Consider the following 20,061-nt stretch of genomic DNA (forward strand, 5'->3'; position numbering starts at 1 on the left):
ATGGAGCGTGAGTGTTGATTGGCAGGAGAAGAATATCAAGATCTGAGAAACCCAATAGAGAGTCTTAGGACATGTTGGGAGTATCAGTATTCATTCAGAAACATTTCTTTGACACCCGCATTCTGCCCAGCACCATGCTAGAGAAGGCTGGTTCAATTTGATGAGATGGGTGCTGTAATAAGTACACAGTACAGAGTACAGGAGGAAGCAGCTGGCTCCATTAGGGAATTGAAGGGAGTGATATTGATCAGAGACTTAAAGAATGGGGGTGGAGTAGTTTTTCCTAACTGAAAAAAAAAAATAATAAAGCAGGTATTGAAACACAGAATGTTGCAGGACAGCTAGAAGTTGCTATGACGTGACTGTAGATGTGATATGGGATAAATTTTCAGAGAAAGGAGATGAATACAGATCAGTGATTAAGATTTAAATTGTGGGTTGTAGGTTTCCACATGAGGGATTCATCTAGACGCTGAGTGACTCTTAAAGCAGAATACCCAGGGGAGGTAGGTGGTTGGAGAGAGGCCAGCTGGAGCTCCAGTTCAGCTGTGGAGGTGACTTCCCTTGGAGCCCAGCAGGACAGCCTTAGAGTGTACGGCCTCAGGGTAGCCCTGCTGGGGCGAAAAGCTGGGCTTTCATTCCCCGCCACCACTACCACTGAGCAGTTGCCAGCCACAGCGTGGCCCAGGTGGGGCTGGGCGGGGTAAACCAGGTCCAGATCAAGGGCAGCCCTCCAAGAAGAGCTGCAGGTGTCAACCCTGAAAGCACTTGAAGGGGGCGTTGGGTACAAAAATGGAAAGGGGCATCCAAGGCAGAGCTGGGCAGAGCACTAATGCTGTTGGCTACAGGAGGATGTAAGCGGGAGAGGAGTGTGCAGAATTTGTATCTGAGGAAGCTGACTGGGGCTCAGGGGTGGGGAAGATGGACCGGGGGAAAACAGGCAGGCATCAGAAGAGCTGCGTGGAGTCTGACCAGTGTCCCAGGATGTGATGGCAGTGGGGATGTGGGTTCAGGAGAGATTGCAGGAGGCGGAGTCAACAGACGGGGCCTGTCGGAAGGGAGGGGGCTGCTGCAGGACTGAAAGCAACAACAGGCACAGAGAAAGAAAGAGCATGCTGGAGCTGTGAAGGAGACACCAGCCTGCTGGAGGTCAGCCCTGGCGAGACACAGGCTGCTGAGATGGAGCCCCCACCCCTCCCAGAGCAAATCTAGGGACTTGGTCAGTCCCCAGGAGATGCTTAATCCCCTAAAGGAGCTCAGGGCAGGATGGAAAAGAGACTTTTGATTAGCATTTTAAAATGTACTTTTCTAATAGCATTGTTTAAGAATGTGGGTCAGAATCCAAAAGGTATACAAAGGTAACGTGAGAAGCCTTCCTTTTATCCCTACTCACCACTGCCAGTCCCAACCTAGGAGCAGCCACAGAGAGAGCCCAGGCCTGTGCAAGCGGAGAGCTAAACATACTCAGAGAAGAGATTTGACTGCATGCAAATCTGGGCCTCTCTTGTGCTAAGGGGTTGTATTTTCCAAGCTCGAAAGGCCTGTTCTGGCCCCTGTGTCCTACACTTCTAAGCAAGGGGCAGCCCTGGGTCCAGAGGCACCACCACTTCCCATGTTCTTATGCAGCTGCTCCCATCGCCAAAATCTTCTCTACCCTGGTAGCAGGGAGAGTAAGAGAAACAGCAACTGAAGGCCCAAGGAACGGAGAAAAATGGCTGCAAGAAGCAGCAGTGGAGCCGAGGAGCCGGGCCTCAGCAGCCTGGCCAGCCCTGGGCTCCTCAGAAGCCGACCCACACTGCTCCTGCAAGATGCATGTCACACCTGAAGTGGACTCCTCTTTCTAGAGCAACTGCCCAAGCGTTAGGGGTGCCCAGATGAGGCCACCTGTGGAGCTTCTGTCCCCAGAGAGTCCCCAAGGAGGTATCTCTGACCAACTGGCTGACGCAAAAAATGAGAAGGTGATGGAAGCAGGGCAGAACCATGGGGTATCAGATTCCAGCTTTCGGTCATTGTAATACATTCAGTTCAGTTCCGTTCGGTCACTCAGTCGTGTCTGACTCTGTGACCCCATGAATCGCAGCACGCCAGGCCTCCCTGTCCATCACCAACTCCTGGAGTTCACTCAGACTCACGTCCATCGAGTCAGTGATGCCATCCAGCCATCTCATCCTCTGTCGTCCCCTTCTCCTCCTGCCTCCAATCCCTCCCAGTATCAGAGTCTTTTCCAATGAGTCAACTCTTCGCATGAGGTGGCCAAAGTACTGGAGTTTCAGCTTTAGCATCATTCCTTCCAAAGAAATCCCAGGGCTGATCTCCTTCAGAATGGACTGGTTGGATCTCCTTGCAGTCCAAGGGACTCTCAAGAGTCTTCTCCAACACCACAAGCTAAATGACACACCCACCAGTGCCATGACAGTTCTAAGGCCAACCATCAAAGATCAAAACATGGGTGGAAATCTCTGTCCCTTCCCCAAAATGGTTGGAATAACTCACCCACTCATTAGCCTGTGAAATTACCCAGCCCATAAAAACTGACACCCCATATTTCCGGGCCTCCTGTCTTCCGAGACGGCCCACACTCTGTAAAGCATGTTTCTCTCAAATAAATCCACTTCTTACCTATCCCTTTGTCTCTCACTGAATTCTTTCTGCAATGAGACATCAAGAACCTGAACTTCATTAAATCCTGAGAACAGGCCTGTGATCTCAATTAAAAGACCATGAGGGGGGACTTCCCTGGTGGTCCAGTGGTTAAGAATCTGCCTGCTAATGCGGGGAACGCTGGCTTGATCCTTGGCCTGGGAAGATTCCACATGCCACCAGGCGACTAAACCTGTGCATCGCAACTACTGAAGCCTGTGCACCCAGAGCCTATGCTCTACGAGAGAAGCCACTGCAATGAGAAGCCTGAGCACTGGCAGCTAGAGAGTGGCCCCCACTTGCCCCAACTAGAGAAAGCCCACGAGCAGCAAGGAAGATCCAGCACAGCCAAAAATAAATACAAATTTAAAGTGTGATTCTCCATAAACTTAAAAAAAAAAGATGATGAGGGATTTCCCTGGTGGTCCTGTTGTTAAGAATCTGCCTTGCAATGCAGGGAACATGGGTTTGATTCCTGGTCAGGGAATTAAGATCCCACATGCTATGGAGCAAGTAAGACCACATGCCACAACTACAGAGCCTGCAAACCACAACTAGAGAGTCCGTGTGCCTAAAGGAAAGATCTCACAGGACACGGTGAAGATCCGGAGTGCCGCAACCAAGACCCGAAACAGCCAAATACATAAATAGTAAAAAAATGTTTAGGCTTTGACATTTAAAATAAATACACAAATAAAAAACTGTGGGTTCAAGTCCCATTCTGGGTTTAGGCTGGACTCGAGTCACAGTCAGAGTTACACGGTTTCAGCAGTGTAAACAGGGGGCTGGCTGTAAATGTCTAACCTAGAGCCCATCTATTTCCTGCCTCAACCTCAGCTCCCTGCCCCCTGCTCAGGGGTCTGGGGCCTGGGAGAGGACTGCACAGGACAGCTGCCAGCTGTGGGGGGACCGGGGGCCTCTGTGGGAACAAGCCCTGGGGAGGCTGGCCAAGCCTGCAAGCTTCCTGAACCTCAGCTCCAGGTCCTCCCTGCCCCACCCTTCCACTCCCCTCGGAACTCAAGCCTGAGTCATGATGGGTGCAAAGGGGATACAGAGACACAGTGTTGCTTTAGTCAGCAATTCCAGCCGTTCTGCTGCTTTGCACTGAATTCAGAGGTTCCACACCACTCCCCGTCCACTTCCTCCCCACCTCACATGAGGCCTAGGGTGCAGACACCTCTGACCACCCTTCCCCACCTCACCCTAAGCTCCCAGCTCTGGTATCTAAAGGATCTAAGTCCCAGCTCGGCCTCCTCTTCCCCACCCAGATGGGTGCAGCATATCTTGCTCTGACTGCCATGGCTCGTCATTCATTCACTCACTCATTCATTCTTTCCCAGGACCCTTACCACCACCACTAGCTTTATCTGAATGCCCTAGGGGTATTTAATTTTCCTAGGGGCACTTACGACTAGATGAAACCATCTTTTGTATGTATTTGCTTCTATAGAGTGGGTCTCCCCAGCTTGAGAATAAGCTTTATGAGAGCAGGCACCTTGGCAGTCTTCATCATGCTGTGGGGTGAGCTGTATTGGTACTCAGGGATTACTACTCAAGGATTGACTGGCTGAATTATGTAAATGGTTGTTGAGTGGCTACCATGGTGCAGACACTGGACTAGGTGAGGGGACATGCAATCAAAGCAGCCTTCTTAAGAGAGCATGGCCAGAGAGAAAGCAGGGATGTGCACCCCTGCAGGATGACCTGACTGCAGGCACCATAGGGTCTGCTGCTGGGGAGGCACAGAGGAGATGCGTGTTTGAGCCCCAAGCCAGGATTCCTCCCCGGCACCTGCAGCCCCAACTCCAAGCTCACTTCCCTGGGAACCTCACCCACTAGCATAAGAGCTCCTCCAGAGTCACACATGTCTCTCTAAGGGCAGAGCCGTAAGTTTACATTTGCCTATGACATTACTTGACTGCCTCCCTATACTGTTTCCAAAGGTTCTGTGGGACGGGCCTGCTCAGGACCATAACTCCATGCATCCATATGGCCTCCATGCCTACCATGACGTCCAGTTCTGGGGCACCCAGTCACTCTCTGTTGAACAAAGGAATGGACAGGGAAGAGGTAAGGGCTGGGTCCTTCCCAAAGCAAGCAGCTCCTCCTTCCTGGGACTATCCTCTGTCCCTTGTTCTCATCTACCAGCCAGAGCACCCCACAGTCTCTCCTTGTTCCAAGGATTCTGTTTCTCATGCAGGCGTGGAATCCAGGGCTACTACTTCTTGGCACCACTCGCATTGTATATGCCCCAAACCCAAGGCATACCCCCGACTTGTGCGCTGGTGGTTGTCATCCAGGCCGTCAGGCAGTGAGTTTCTTGGCCATGTTCCCAGCCTCACCACACTCTGGGCAATTTTAAGGCAAGGTTGTCATCTTCACCAGCCACCATGCAGTACCTGGCTTTTGTAACAGAGACTAGTTCTGGCTCAAGAAGTTTTTCCAGCTTTTCAATTGCATTTCCTGGTTGCTTTCCCTTCATCTCTTCCCCTAGATTTGCCAACCTGAGTCAGCACCCGCCACACCCTGGGGGAAATAGGATGCTCTAGCATGGGGACTTTCCCTCTGGGGCCCTTCTGTCTTTGGGGCCCAGCCCTGGCACCCTGCCCTTCCCTCTCACTGGCCAATCTATTCCCTCTTCTTCTCCAGTTATGGGTATCTGGTGGCACCACTGGTCATCAAGGAATTTCCCCAACCTGGCAGAGCAAACTGAGGAGCAGAGAGGAGAGAAAAAAATTGTAGCACTCAGATCAAGTACGAAGGACCCCAGAACCTTGGGGAGGTGGTGAATATAAAGGATCTTCTTGGAGTCATTCTAGCCCTCTGGGCCATCCCAAGAGTCAGATTCCTTCATAACTTTGGAGAACATTCTAGTCCTCGAATATTCTCTACCCCATTTTCACAAAGTTGTTGACCAGTACACATTTGGTTATCCCCCTCTCTCATGATGGTGAATTCACCACCACTTATTTAGGCCCATTCTATCTTTGGACAGCTTTAATGGTAAGAAAGTCTTCCTCCATAGCAAGTGTATATACATTCACTGGTCTTTGTTCTTTGCTCTCAAGATTAACAGAATCAATATGGCTTCTGTTCCAACTAGAAGCCCTTAGAATCTGAAGATCCTCTGCCCCTTGAGTCTTCTCCCCCAGTTTGACATTCCCATGTCCTCTTTCTGGTCATGGCCTGTTCTCACCATTTTCATTTCTCCCTCCTGACCTTGCTGATTGTCTCTGTCCCTCTTAAAATGGACCACACACTCCCAACAGGGTCTGACCATCACAGATCTGGGGCCTCTGCACCCCCTCATTCTGGGTCCTAAAGTTCTCTTCATACTGCTTAAAGTCAGGCCACTACTTCTGGCAAGGTGCTAGCTCTTACCAACCCTGTCCCAACCAGAATCACCCTGTCTGCCCACTGGTGTCATTCCATTGCCCACACATCATGCCCTTGTGCAGAGGATGGTTTGAGGACCAAAGAACCAGACTGTGCCTCTGTCCCCGTTCGATGCCATCTGGTCAAATCTGGGCCTCAAATTAAGTTTAGATCTGGATTCCTTCATCCAGCATTGCTCCCAACTGATTCCGTCATCCAGCATTGCTCTGAACTATGTGTTAGCAGCCTTCAGTTCTTGAGAATGGCAGTGTGCTCAGCCAGCATGCCACTGAAAAGTGCCACCACCAGCAAAGACTTCCCTCTAAGTTGACAAACACACATTAACCACTGTTATTTGGAGATGAAATTCCTACCAGTTATATCTACTATCCTATCATCCTACCCACAGTTAACCATTTTGTCCCTAAACATGTCCCAGGATGGAGCTGATGGCTGCAGAACCTCTGTGATAATCACTGGGAAACCTGGTTTCCAGCCCTGGCTGCCACCAACGTGTATGTGATTTCATGTTACCAAGTGTGTAAGGGTTGCTGGGAAATAAGCAGGAGCCAGATGATCCATCGAGCCCTCTCCAGCTCTGACGTCCTGTTCTGGTGGTGGTCAAGGTTAGAGAGAAAGTCAAGAAGCTGAGGGAGAGGAGCTTCCATGTTGCAAGAGACAGGAAATGGGCACTTCTGCTCCTGTGTAGAGAAGCTTCATCTCCACCCTTCCTTCAGGGTGGCAGGTGGCAGGCTCAGATATTCCCCCTTGCAACTCCTTTACTGCCACTTAAGCTGATCTCTGGGCTTCCCAAAAGCCCAGGATGGTAAAAAAAAAAAAAAAAGTGCTGATGGTTAAAAAAAAGACAACAACAACAACCCTACCTGACAATGCAGGAGATGTAAGAGATGCCAGTTCAATCCCTGGGTCAGAAAGATCCCTTGGATGAGGAGATGGCAACCCACTCCAGTATTCTTGCCTGGAGAATTCCATGGACAGAGGAGCCTGGCCCAGACTTTCCAGCATTTGATTTCCCTTCAAGTGCCTGGGGTTCCCCTCCGCCAAACATCTAACCACTGCTTGCTTGATACCCTGCAGAACTATCGCCTCAAGAAGATCCAGACCATCAGTTCTGACCATCATCCAGACCATCAGTTCCTCGCAGTAGAACTCCCTCCCAACCTGGCTCTCCAGAACACCCACCCCAGCTTCCCAGAAGTCTTGTGACGCTTCACATCCCCACACTCTGGACATTTGTTGGGTGCAGCTGAGCACAGTGGACAAGCTAGATGGAGGGAAAGTAAGGTGTCTTCTGAAATCAGACAGCCAAGGTTGGTTGGTTCGTCAGTTTGTTTTAGAGAAGGAGAAAACTTTATTGTGTGTATATAAAGGGTGATTTCAGTTGTCCTCTGAAGGGCACCCTGACTTTTAGCGTGAGACCAGGCTGCATCACTTACAAACTGTGTGACCTTGGGCAGAATCTCAGTTTCTTTTTATCCTGGTTGTAAAGAATTTAGTTGTTATTTAATATTGGCTTCAAGGTCACAGAACCTCTCTTCATAGTCTATTTTTTCCTTCACTCCCCAGTGAGGATTCTTCACCCCACCGCCCAAGTCTGGCCCTGACATGCCTCTACTAGAGTTCGTTGGTGGGTCTCTCAACTCTGCCTCCCGTGGTCCCCATTCCCTACTGGGTGGAATTCCTGCCTGCGCCCACCCTGCCCTCTTCTGTTATCGACAACAGCAATCTTAGTCATCTGACTCTGACTGATTGGTGTTCATTTAGCACAGGATTGAGATCAGAGGGTATACAATTTTAGTTAGAGAGACTAAGCATAAGCTCGGTAAGTGAGCGCAGTGTTGGGGGCACTTGGTTTCCTCCCAGCTGTGTGGCCTTGGGCAAGCAACTTAACCTCTGTGGGAACCCACTGAATGCACTGGTCCTCACCGTGCAATCATAATAGGTGGTGAGTGCCTCAAATAGGATGTCTGGGCCCAGTCAGTACTTGGTTATTCTTGCTCTTTTCTCTGCACAGAAAGGAGTAAAATCCTTTCCTCAAGCATCATTCAGACTGTAGCCTCAGACACCTGCCTGCTTCCCACTTATCCCACACAGGAGGCCAAATATAACTCCTGACACATCCTTTTGCCTTAAAGCAAGAGGCTTGTCTTGGCTCCACTGCTCTTATCTCTACAGGCACCTGGTTCAGTCTCTGCCAGCCAGCTAAGTCTGTTTGGCTATCTCTCACCCACCTTCCTGTCATAACACGTGCTTGAAATGCCCTTCCTGTCCTCTTTCCAAAACCAGGCCCCACCTTCTTGGAAGCAGATTTAAGACTCACTTCCTCCCTTAAGTCTGCTTGACTCAAACCTCCCAGTTTCAGGATTGCTAATCATGAAAAAATATTTCATGCCTCCACCCTTTGCAACTATGACGTAATAAGATTGCACCTGTCACATCTGTACCTGTGGGCACCTGTCTTCCCAGATATCTGGTTGTACATGTGAGTGGTTATAGAGTAGGAGGCAAGAACAGACAGTGACCAAAAACTCAACCAACAAAACAAAAAAGTAGCTGGTGAGGTGGAGAGAGGACTGGGCCAGATCAGACCTATGTCCATTTGATCACTTACTACATGGGTGACACTTAGCAAGTTACTTAGCCTTTCTCTTTGAGCCTCTATCTCCTGGCATATTTGTTAAGAAAATCAGAAAATTACTAGGACTTCCCTGGTGGTTAAGAATCTGCCTGCCAATGCAGGGGACATGGGTTTGATCCCCGGTCAGGGAACTCCAGTGTTCTTGCCTGGAGAATCCCAGGGACGGGGGAGCCTGGTGAGCTGCCGTCTATGGGGTCGCACAGAGTCGGACACAACTGAAGTGACTTAGCAGCAGCAGCAGCAGCAGCGGCGGCAGGGAACTAAGATAGCACATGTTGTGGGGCAACTAAGCCCACATGCCACTAGTAGAGAGAAGACCCCGCACACTGCGATGAACACCCAGCCCAACCAAAAAGAAAAAAGTACTACTATTATTATTTACCTTACCCAGTACTGTCCTTGCTCAGTACTGTTCAGGCACTGTCCTAAACACTTTACATAGACTTTTACATTTAATTTTCACTCAACACTAGCAGGTAGGTAACATTATTTTCCCTATGCTTCGGTTGAAAATACTGAGACACAGTAGAAACTCAACACAGATATTAAGTACCTTGCCCAGGTCACATAGCTAATAAATGGCAAAGCCAGAATTTGCACCTAGGCAGTTGGATCCCAGAGTCCATGTTCCTAAGCACTCTCCTTACTGCCTCCCACATGTAATCCTGTGTGTGTGCAAAGCCCTTGACACACTGCTTGTCACTGCAGTCCCAGTGAGGAAGGTGGCTGCAAGTGTAGGAGGCCAGGGCAAGTGTCTCTTTCCCTGAAGCTGGTCAGGACAGAATAGAAAGCGGACACTTTACGCGCATTTCCAGGGCCTAAGAAAGGTGGGGGAAAAATATAAAGAATTTAAAGTCGTATTTTCCTACCTAGATGTGTCTTATAAACACACATATGCCACACGGACACAGACTTCTCACAAATACATCACATTCACACATACACAATCAGTGACCACTCTGAACCCATGAAGCTTCCATCAGGAAACCTTCCTGAGCTGGTCCAGGCCTCACAATCTCTCAGATCCCTAAATGTGTACTGCACTGACCATTAGGCCCAGCCAAGCCAGCCCTCACTATGTAGTGTTCTATTCATTCAAATAACTGTCCAATAACTACTGAAAATTGGGACCAGGTATTGGAGAAGGAGGACCAAAAAAATGTTGTTTCTGTTCTCCAGGAACTTTGAATCTCCTAGGAGAATCTAGCATTCACATCAAGACTTAACAGTAGGACAGAGGAATACGTGTTATCATTGACAGACAGGTATTTTGGAAAGCTTCCTGGAGGTGACACTGAAGTTAAATTGTAAAGGTGAACAGGAGTTATTCTGGCAAAGGAAGAGGTGTGGAGGAAGGAGAGTAAGGAAGAGGGAACAGGTTAACAAGCTTGGGAAACCCCAAGTCATTCTATCAGCTGAAATGAAGAGTTTCTCATAGAGGCAGAACATGAGGCCATAGGGATAAGCAGGGCCCAAATGCCAAAGAGCCTGATGTGCTGACCTAAGAGATTCAGTCTTTCCCAAAAAGCTTCATGGAAGGGTTTTTGGCAGAGACACATCACAATCGAATCTGCATTTCAGAAAGGTTGACTCAGCAACACAGAGATAAAGGGGTGACAGGGTGAAAATGAGGGGACATTGAAAAGACTTTCAACTATCTCTGGAATAAATGAACTGAAATTCTTAGCACAGTGGGAATGGAGAGGATATTTATGAGATACCATGGAAAAGTGCGGAGGTCATCCACTGATATAGGTAACATGAAGGTCAAAGGTTAGACTGGAAGGAGAGGAGCCAATGATACTTTTTGACTTCTGGAGTTCCAGGTGTCTCTTGGACACCCAGGTGATACCTAATAGGCTTATGAATATGTGTGTGTCTGTATTTTTTTTTCCCATTATTACAGTTTGCAAGACATATGGACTGGAGATACAAGTTTGAGTGCTAGGGCAGTACAGGTAGCAAGAATGTCGATGTAGTCACTCAGAGAAAGTGTGGGCCAGAAGGTCTGTGGACTCAGGACTGATCTCTGAGGAGCTCCAACTTCAAGCAGTTGAAGGCTTGGATTTGTGAACATTCTTCCAGGAGCAGGGTGTGAAGAAAGGAGGAAAGGAGATCAACAACATTTAGGGGAAAACAAGGTGAATAGACGAGAAGAGAGGGACGAAACTGCAGGAGACCAGAACACGGTGTCAAGTCGAGGAAAGTCAGTAGCATCAAACACTGCAGACGTCAACGAAGATAAGGACAGGAAACTTCATGTTAGGTTTGGCAACTAAGAGATGGCCAATGCGGCCAGAGTGAGGTCACTCGAGCGATGAAAGGGTGCGTTTCTGGCTGTTGAAATCTTTTCAACTGAAACGCAGTTTGAGCATCTGGCTGGGAACTGCACCCCGCGCCGCTTTCCCGAGTTCATCAGAGTCAAGCGTTCACACTGACACACCAGAAGGATAACAGGAACTTGGCGTTTTCGAACAGAGCGCGCAGGAATCCTGCGCAGGCGCTTCCGAAGTCGGTCGGCTCTCCCGCGAGCCCCTCCCCAGGCCTGCAGAGGGAGCTGCGCCTCGGAGAATCCAGGGCGTGAGGCCGCTCTAGCCAGCGCTCGGGCTCGGTGGCGGGCGCCGCAGCTCCGCGTCCGGCTCGCCTCCTCCCAGCACAGGTGGGTCCGCCCGCGGTGGGCAGCAGTGCTTGGGAGCCGTGGGGCGGGCGGGTAGCGGCAACCTCTGGGCACGGAGTGGGCCCCATCACCTAAGTGCCCCAACTCGGGCCCGGGTCCGGCGAATTGGGCTGTGGCCAGGGCCGCACGTGTGCAAGTCCGGTTCGGGTGGGTTCCTCCTGGACTTGCAGTGTCTGTCCCGGGACCCCTTAACACCCCAGGGGTCTCCGCCCGGGCTTGCTCACGGCTTCCTGGGGACATCGAGGGGCGGAGCTCCAAGGGGCGGGACTCCCATGATTGACACGTCTTTCGCCAGGTTTCACGGGCACCAGTGGACCCTTCTTCCCCTGCCCTGAATCTGAGCCAGCACCATGGTGAGAACCCTGAGCCCAGCTCCTCACCTCCGCATGCTCATGCCCTTGCCCTTGTCCGGCGTGGGCTTGCCTCCGTTGCCCGATATAAACCTGGGGCTCCGCAGGGGTGGTTCCAGTGGGTCTGCCCCAGCAAGACAGCCTGCACTCTTGCAACCCGCCCATCCCTATAGCACGGGCGCCTGAAGGTGAAGACATCGGAAGAGCAAGCGGAAGCCAAAAGACTAGAGCGGGAACAGAAGCTGAAGCTATACCAGGCAGCCACCCAGACTGTATTCCAGAAGGTGGGGCCCTCAGAGGTAGTGCTCTCCCACCGTGGCTCCCTTAGCATAGCACTTGGCCAAGAACTGCGCCTCAGAGTCAGGTTGCTTGACTCCACATCTAGGTTCTATCACTTACTAGCTGTGTGTCCTTAGGCAAGCTACTGAATCTCTTTGGACCTCAATTTGCCCATCTGTAAAACAGGGCTAACGATTGCACTTACTGCATATGCTCTGCTATGCTAAGTCACTTCAGTCGTGTCCGACGCTGTGTGACCCCATAGACGGCAGCCCACCAGGCTTCCCTGTCCCTGGGATTCTCCAGGCAAGAACACTGGAGTGGGTTGCCATTTCCTTCTCCAATGCATGAAAGTGAAAAGAGAAAGTGAAGTCGCTCAGTCGTGTCCGACTCCTAGCAACCCCATGGACTTGAAAATCAATGATTGCAAGATTACATATTATCCCATAAAGGGCTTTGTATAGTACTTGTAGTAGAGTGTGGCATTCACAGAACATTCAGTAGTTCTATTTATGTTATGGAGCGCTGTAGCAGAAGAGTGATGTGATCCCTGATCCTGCTATCTATCTTCTCAGCGCCAGGCTGGAGAGCTGGATGAGTCAGTGCTGGAACTGACAAGCCAGATTCTGGGAGCCAACCCTGACTTTGCCACCCTCTGGAACTGTCGACGAGAGGTGCTCCAGCAGCTGGAGATCCAGAAGTACATAGGGGTTTAGGGCCCAAGGAAGACGGCCCTCGCTCTGGCCCTGCCCGGCCTGGGTCCAGGGGTGGAAGAAGAATGGGGCAGCCAGGGGCATAGGCAGAGGGCAGTGGAGGGCTGGGTGCAGAAAGTCAGGGGTGAACTGAGATTGGGTGTTGGAGGGCCCTGACCCCCATTCCTCTGGGCACAGGTCCCCCGAGGAGTTGGCCGCTTTGGTGAAGGCAGAACTGGGCTTCCTGGAGAGCTGCCTGAGGGTGAACCCCAAGTCTTATGGTACCTGGCACCACCGCTGCTGGCTGCTGAGCCGCCTGCCAGAGCCCAACTGGGCCCGGGAGCTGGAGTTGTGTGCCCGCTTCCTCGAGGTTGATGAGCGGAACTGTACGTGCCTGCAGATTCTGTCTCCCTGCCTACACCTGCCCCATGTCCCGGTAGTAGGGCCTCAGTAAGGTCCAGAGTTGGGAGGGATGGCCAGGATGGGCCCACTGAGCTGATGACACAAGGGATGACGAGGTCAAATGTGTCCTCCATGGAGGGCACAGAGGTGTTTCTTGGGGTCTCCAAGGGGATGCCAGGGTCCCAGCCAGGCAGCTCTTCTTGCCCTGCTTCTGAGATGTGTTGTCTGCCTATCCCCCCAGTTCACTGCTGGGACTACCGGCGGTTTGTGGCTGCACAGGCAGCTGTGCCCCCTGCAGAGGAGCTTGCCTTCACTGACAGCCTCATCACCCGAAACTTCTCCAACTACTCCTCCTGGCATTACCGCTCCTGCCTCTTGCCCCAGCTGCACCCTCAGCCGGACTCAGGACCCCAGGGGCGCCTCCCTGAGGATGTGCTGCTCAAAGGTAAGCAGGGTCAAGGCGTGCTTGAGAGGACTCTGCTATGCTGCCCTTCTGACCCTGATGCCTAGGCCTGCTCTTGAAGCTACCACTCGGGAAAATGCCTGGCTCTGGGGATGCATAAGATCCAGCCCCTGGCTGCAGAGAGCCCAAGTGTCCACTTGGCTCCTGATGTACGCAGCCCCTGGGTAAGGCTGGCATCTAAGTGAAACTGAAGGCAGGAAGTTCTCCAAAGAGAGGGCAGTATGTGGGGGTAGACAGGAGCCCAGAAGGGTCCTAACCAAAACCCCATGCCTCCTTGGCCCCTGCAGAGCTGGAGCTGGTGCAGAACGCCTTCTTCACTGATCCCAATGATCAGAGTGCCTGGTTCTACCATCGGTGGCTCCTGGGACGAGGTGAACAGTAGGGAAGAGGCGGGGGATTGGAGCCAAGAAGGAATGGAAGGATATTTAAGGAGACCTGAGACTATTTCTTCCCACAGCTGATCCCCAGGATGCCCTGCGCTGCCTGCACGTGAGCCGGGATGAGGCTTGCCTGACCGTCTCCTTCTCTCGGCCCCTCCTCGTGAGTCCCGAGGCTTTTGCTGAAGGGTACCATGGATGGTGGGCCTGGTGCCGTTGGAGTGATGGTCTGTCTCTGTCCCCTGCACCAGGTGGGCTCCGGCATGGAGACCTTGCTGCTCATGGTTGATGAGTCACCCCTGGCTGTGGAGTGGAGGACCCCAGAGGGCAGGAACCGGCCTAGCCACATCTGGGTATCCCAGGGTTGGTGGGTGGAGTCGGGGCTGGGACAGGGCTGGGGTGGGATAGTCAGAAAAGTGGTGCAGCCTGGGCTTTCTCTTAACCCTGTGCTCCCAGCTCTGTAACCTGCCCGCCACCTCCCTCAACGATCAGTTGCCCCAGCATACATTTCGTGTCATTTGGACGGCAGGCGATGCCCAGAAAGAGTGTGTGCTCTTAAAAGGTGAGCCAGCCTGCAGCCTCCCCGCTTTGCAGCAGCACCCCCCATCCCTGTCTTCCTCTCATGGGTGTCCTCTCCTACCCCTGCTCTGTCTCTCAGGCCGCCAAGAGGGCTGGTGCCGGGACTCCGCCACGGATGAGCAGCTCTTCAGGTGATGAGCACAGGGAGGCACGCAGACAGGAGCAGGGCTGTGCACTCTGGGCAGCTGGGTGGGATGCCGAGGGCTCAAGTAGGTGTCTCAGACTGGCTACTGGGGATGACCAGCACCGCTCCCCCACCCTGCCCACCCTCAGGTGTGAGCTGTCAGTGGAGAAGTCCACGGTGCTACAGTCGGAGCTGGAATCCTGTAAGGAGCTACAGGAGCTGGAGCCTGAGAATAAATGTGAGGCCCGATTCCCCTGAGCTCCTGCTTCTCTAAGGAGGGCCCATCCTAGACAGGCTCCTTGCTAGGAGGAACCAGACGAGACCTTCCTTCCTAATCCCTGCCCTCTCCCCAGGGTGCCTACTCACCATCATCTTGCTGATGAGGGCGCTGGACCCCCTGCAGTACGAGAAGGAGACACTGCAGTACTTCCAAACCCTCAAGGCAAGTTGGGTCCGCGGGAGTTGGCACGGGGGCAGCCCAGCACGCAGGGGGCAGGCAGCTGACACACAGTTCCTGTGCCCTCTTCTCCCTGCCAGGCTGTGGACCCAATGAGGGCAGCGTACCTGGACGACCTACGCAGCAAGTTCCTGCTGGAGAACAGCGTGCTCAAGATGGAGTATGCGGAGGTGCGCGTGCTGCACCTGGGTTACAAGGTAGGGCGTGCGCATGCGCCTTCCCCACCCTCACGCCGCTGGCCCGCCTCCCTCTTCCTCAGGACCCGGCAGTGTCTATATCTGCTCCTCAGGCCTCAGCCGAGACACTCAGCGTCCCCCGCTTTGCCTTCCATCTCACATGCCCTTCTGGACATTTCTTCCTTAGCTCATTCCATGCTTCTCTCCCTGGGGCAGACCCCATCACCTAACAGCTTGAATAGTTCTCAGAGATTTCTGACAAACTCCTGACTCTCTTTTTCCTCTGTAGTCCTTCCTAATCAATCTCCCCAGCACGTTATTTTTATCATGGCGCTGCTGCCCACCTTTGCTCCCATCAAATCAACTCCGGGCTCGCCAGGCCCTCCCCCGCTAGTGGTCTGTGTTCATCCCAGCACCGTGTACCTGCCCCGCTCCCTGCACCACAGGCCACCGCAGCCCCGTGTCCTTGATCTGGTGCATGTACTGCCGGGGGTGGTGAGGTATGCTTCCCAGCTGCTCCCTCCTGTCCTCAGCTGGGGCCCCCCAGGGCCTTTGTGGGGCACACTGGGCGAAGGCCTGATAAACGACAGCTGAGAGCTGTCCCCCAGGCCTCGCTGGGTATCTCGTCCCCCTCCTCAGGATCTGACGGTGCTCTGCCATCTGGAGCAGCTGCTCTTGGTCACTCACCTTGACCTGTCACACAATCGTCTCCGAGCCCTGCCCCCTGCCCTGGCTGCCCTGCGCTGTCTTGAGGTAAAGCCCCCAATCCTCTGTCATTGTTCTGGGTTTTCCTTTCTGCCTCAGCGATTCTCTTATCTACTTCTTCTCATGTGTCCTTGTGAATACATAGTAACTCATGCTAATGTCTGGGCTGCATACCACTTTCCTCAGTTTATTTCTTATCTTTCTAAATCCCGTTGGCCCCTAGTATCCTGAGCTCACTTTCTCTAAAAAGGCTTCTAACCACTAATATCTCCAAAATTCCTAATCCCTATAAGCTATAGTAAAATATGCTAACATTACAACATTCCTTAAATCTTTAGCTTCTAACTATTTTAATTATTCCTAAGCCCTAAATTCAGCAAACTCCTTTGCCATAAACATTTCCCTTACAAATAGGTTTCAGATAGCAATCCCTCCCATGGCCTCAAGCTGCAGCCTACGTGCTCATCCTGGAACACTCTTCTATAAAGGTCCTTGAACGAATGTCAATGATTAACTTTATGAATTATTCTCTGAGCACAGCTGCAGAAGGCTTTGTGCCTTCTCATGCTCCTCTCAAGAACAGTAAGCACCTTAATATTCCTTTCAACTCAATATTCCCTCCAACTCAGCCGAGGAGAGGAAAAAACAAGTCAGAATCACAAGGCCTAACTCCTTCATCCCAAGTCCGTGCCTGTGGGACAAGGAGAGGGAGTTGGGGCCGTGCCTCCATTTTGTCAGTAATGCCTAACGCGGCTGCCGACACCTTTCCCCTTCCTCCACCTCAGAAGTCTCCCCACCCTACTAAGAGATGTCAGGGTCCTCCAGCCCCGACAGATGACCCCAGCCTTCTCTTCTGTCACCCAGCCTGATCCCAGGAACACTTCCATGCCCTGTAAGCTGATCACCCTGGGCTCCCCAGTGGCTTGTACCAATCCCATACTGACAGCTGCCTGCCTGCCTGCCTTGTCTTCCCTGCTCCCAGGTGCTGCAGGCCAATGATAATGCAATCGAATCCCTGGATGGTGTCACCAACCTGCCCCGGTTGCAGGAGCTCATCCTGTGTAACAACCGTATCCTTCCGTCTGGGTGCCATTCAGACAGCAGGGAGGGCAAGGTGCCACACCAGGAAGGGATGGCCAGGAGGCAGGGCGGGCATGCCCTGGGCGTGAGGAGGGGGTGTTGGCCATCTAAGCTGAGGAGAGGATAGCCTGGCGCTGTATAAGGCTGTCATTGAAAACTGTCATTGTCATTGAAAACTCTCACTGGTAGAGTTTTGCAGGATGGAAGGAAGTGACTCCCTCAAACCTGAGTTCACAAACCGCTGCCTACAGATGCTCTTGGGTACCACCTCGTATGTTTAAAATCAGGAGGTTTTATATTCTTTTAAAAATCTAGAATTCTGATTCTTCTCAAAACGTGTAAGCTGAAGCATGCTTTGGCCTGCATTTCCACTTGGGAGCCCTTGGCTATTGATGAATCATGGGCGCCTCTGCAGCAGGGGCTGGCTTTCCCCTTGGCCACAGTTTCCACCACTCCTCTGGGACCATATCCCATCAGGGTCCTGCACCTCCTGCCTGGCCCCCGGCAGGTATCTGCAGCCTAGAGGCCTGTGTCCCACTGGGAAGTGGCCAAGGGGCCCATCCAGCAGGCTGCTCAGTAGCAGTGCTCGTTCTGCGGTGACAGGTGTTCAGGAGCAAGCAGATCTGGAGAACCAGCCGAGCTTTCCTTGACTCCTGCCCAAGGCCTCCAGCAGCCTGTGGTGCTCCAGCCTCTCGCCTCCTGCCCCAGGCTGACCCTCCTCAACCTGCAGGGCAACCCGCTGTGCCAGGCAGAGGGCAGCTCGGAGCACCTGGCCGAGCTGCTGCCTTCGGTTAGCAGCATCCTCACCTAAGAGGCCCTGCCCCCACCCTTGTCCTTTAACTTATTGGAACTGAATAAACAATGAAGAGGGCCCTGAGCACTGCTAAGCTGCCGCCCCACCACCATTATTGCTGTCACCACTGCATTTCTGGACAAGAAAGGGAGAGAGATGTGTCGGCTCCCCCGCTCTGCTTCCGTTTTATGCTCAGTCTTGCCGTTCCCTGTCGCGGAGCAGCAGAACCTCCATTTTGGGGGCAGAATCTGGGCCACGGCTGGATTGGAGTCTGCCTTCTGCTTTGGGGCTGGGCTGCGCCTAAGCTCCAGGCTGGCATCAGGTTTGGGTTCAGTTCTAGTTGGAGTGGGGCTACAAAGCACCTGGAAGTCTCTCCCAACTAGAAGGGCTCAGAGAAGTTTCTTCCGTGATCTGTGCCCCTTCCGGATACCCTGTCTGCCCTGGCTCTCCTTCACCAAAGCTGTTCCCAGGAGGTGTGTTCAGAGTGCCCTGGCTCCACTCGCTTATAACAACACTATTAGTCCTCATGAGTAGCATGCCCAGGATAAAGAGCCCTTGAAAATACTTGATCCCATTTGATCCCCACAAGCTCTCAGGGCTGAGATGATTAGGCTCATTGTGCTGATGAGGAAACTGCTGTTCAGACGCACCCAAGGTTGCTGAGCTCAAGTGCTGGAGCCAAAGCTGTCTCTGTAACTTGGTCTGGGATTCCGGATTCATGTTCTTGCTTCTGGATTGGGCAGAACTTGGCCTTAGCTCCTGAAGTACTGAGATGGTGTCTTTTCCCAGGGTCTCCCCTCCAACATACACAAGTACCTTGTCCTGACTCTGAAAGCCCTGCGGCACTTGAGCCTCCCGGGAGGAAAGGGGAGTGGCTCAGGGATGAGGGCACTGAGTCAAACCTGGCTGGGTGGGGAAACCGAAAGATTGATTGAAACGAGGGAGCGAATGTGACCAGGCATTTTCCTGTTTCCCTGAAAATCTACCTGGGCCTACATGTACACACACTGAACTCTCAGGGCCCTCCCTGTCCTTTCAGTATCCAGAGTGATACACAAACAGCCTTCCATGAAGCCCTTTGGCTGACCTGCCTGGAAATTTGATTCCTGCTCTTGAATGTGCTGGAGGTGGGGTTAGACACCCCCTGCCAGGTCTGGAGCTTAGACTTGGACAGGAAAAGGTCATGGGGATGTGGAGGGCTCTGCCAGGTCCTGGAGCCTCTGTTCCCACTCCCCAAGGCACCTCCCTGCCACATGCATCACCAAACTCAGCCTCTCCTCCAGGCAGCTTCCTTGTATCTCCTTGCCCTCCCTGTTTTTACTGTCTTCTGTCCAGTGTCCCATGGGCAGAGCTGGGACAATGGCAGGATGGAGAGAAGAGAACCCAAGAACAGGGTCCCAACCTTCTGGAAGATGCCTGACCTCCTCTTTGCCTTGGGGTTCTCTCGGTGGCCTCCGTGGTGTTTCTCCCAGGGTTGGGATGGAATTGGGCAGGTGCCTGCAGCCGGTTGGTCAGGATTCCTAGGAAGAATTCCAAGTTGAGAACCGTGGCCTCCAGCTCACCAGACATTTGTCTCAGTGGAAGGAGGGGGTACTCTGCAGCCTGGGGACAGAGACTTCATTCCCACCTGAGCCTCAAAGCAAAGACCAAAGTCACCTCCAAACCCCTGAGGGGTTGGGGAAGGGTGACCGTTAGAAAACGAGATCGCTTCCACTCTGACCTTCCTAATCGCAAAGGTGGAGGGGCCCAGGGAGCAGGAAGCAGCTCTTACTCATACTGGGGGCTTGGCGGAGCCAGAGGAAGAAGGAGGGACAGGTGGATGGTAGGGTCAGAGGATCTGGTAGAGCCGGCAGGTCAAGGGCTGGCTGGTGGAGCCAGTCTGAGGGCCAGGTGCTGATGTCACCAGTCTGTAACAACTTGGGATCCAGGGACCTCCCTGGACTGGGTGAGTCCTAAGAGCCAGCCCATGGGCAGTTTCAGAGACACAGCCAGGCAGCCTGAGCTTGGGAACAGCAAGTCTGCTGGATAGAGGTGTGGGTGGAAGGGGGTCCCTGCCCCATTGCCCTCTGAGCTTCTCCACCGAGAAGGTGCCTCTGATGCACCCAGTTTGGCAGGCAGCATCCCCCAGACAGGTGGTCTCACCGAGTCTTTCCGACTTGAGCCCTCACAGACTCCAACCGTGCCCTCTCCCTACACGTCGGTCCTTAGTTCCTCGAAAGGGGAAAAGAGGGTG

The 20,061-nt window shown here is 52.7% G+C and overlaps 1 protein-coding gene across 1 annotated transcript; it reads left to right on the forward strand.

Moving 5' to 3' along the window:
• Window positions 1-11,185: 11,185 nt before the first annotated feature.
• RABGGTA (Rab geranylgeranyltransferase subunit alpha) lies at window positions 11,186-18,512 on the forward strand. The gene is made up of 17 exons (XM_055536973.1): window positions 11,186-11,333; window positions 11,647-11,704; window positions 11,875-11,985; window positions 12,556-12,680; window positions 12,871-13,058; window positions 13,316-13,519; window positions 13,825-13,908; window positions 13,995-14,077; window positions 14,166-14,267; window positions 14,371-14,476; window positions 14,573-14,624; window positions 14,767-14,855; window positions 14,971-15,059; window positions 15,155-15,271; window positions 15,890-16,003; window positions 16,938-17,025; window positions 17,698-18,512. Exons 2-17 carry the CDS (start codon window positions 11,702-11,704, stop codon window positions 17,844-17,846), a joined length of 1,704 nt encoding a protein of 567 aa, XP_055392948.1. The 5' UTR covers window positions 11,186-11,333; window positions 11,647-11,701; the 3' UTR covers window positions 17,847-18,512.
• Window positions 18,513-20,061: the final 1,549 nt, after the last annotated feature.

The sequence above is a fragment of the Bubalus kerabau genome, chromosome 10, assembly GCF_029407905.1.
Source record: "Bubalus kerabau isolate K-KA32 ecotype Philippines breed swamp buffalo chromosome 10, PCC_UOA_SB_1v2, whole genome shotgun sequence".
NCBI classification, from domain to species: domain Eukaryota; kingdom Metazoa; phylum Chordata; class Mammalia; order Artiodactyla; family Bovidae; genus Bubalus; species Bubalus kerabau.

What these genes read in the sequence shown, in the direction of transcription:
- RABGGTA (XM_055536973.1), top strand. An exon ending in ACCGGCCTAGCCACATCTGG is followed by an intron (nt 14,268 to 14,370) that starts GTATCCCAGGGT and finishes CTGTGCTCCCAG; the next exon opens with CTCTGTAACCTGCCCGCCAC. An exon ending in AGAGTGTGTGCTCTTAAAAG is followed by an intron (nt 14,477 to 14,572) that starts GTGAGCCAGCCT and finishes TCTGTCTCTCAG; the next exon opens with GCCGCCAAGAGGGCTGGTGC.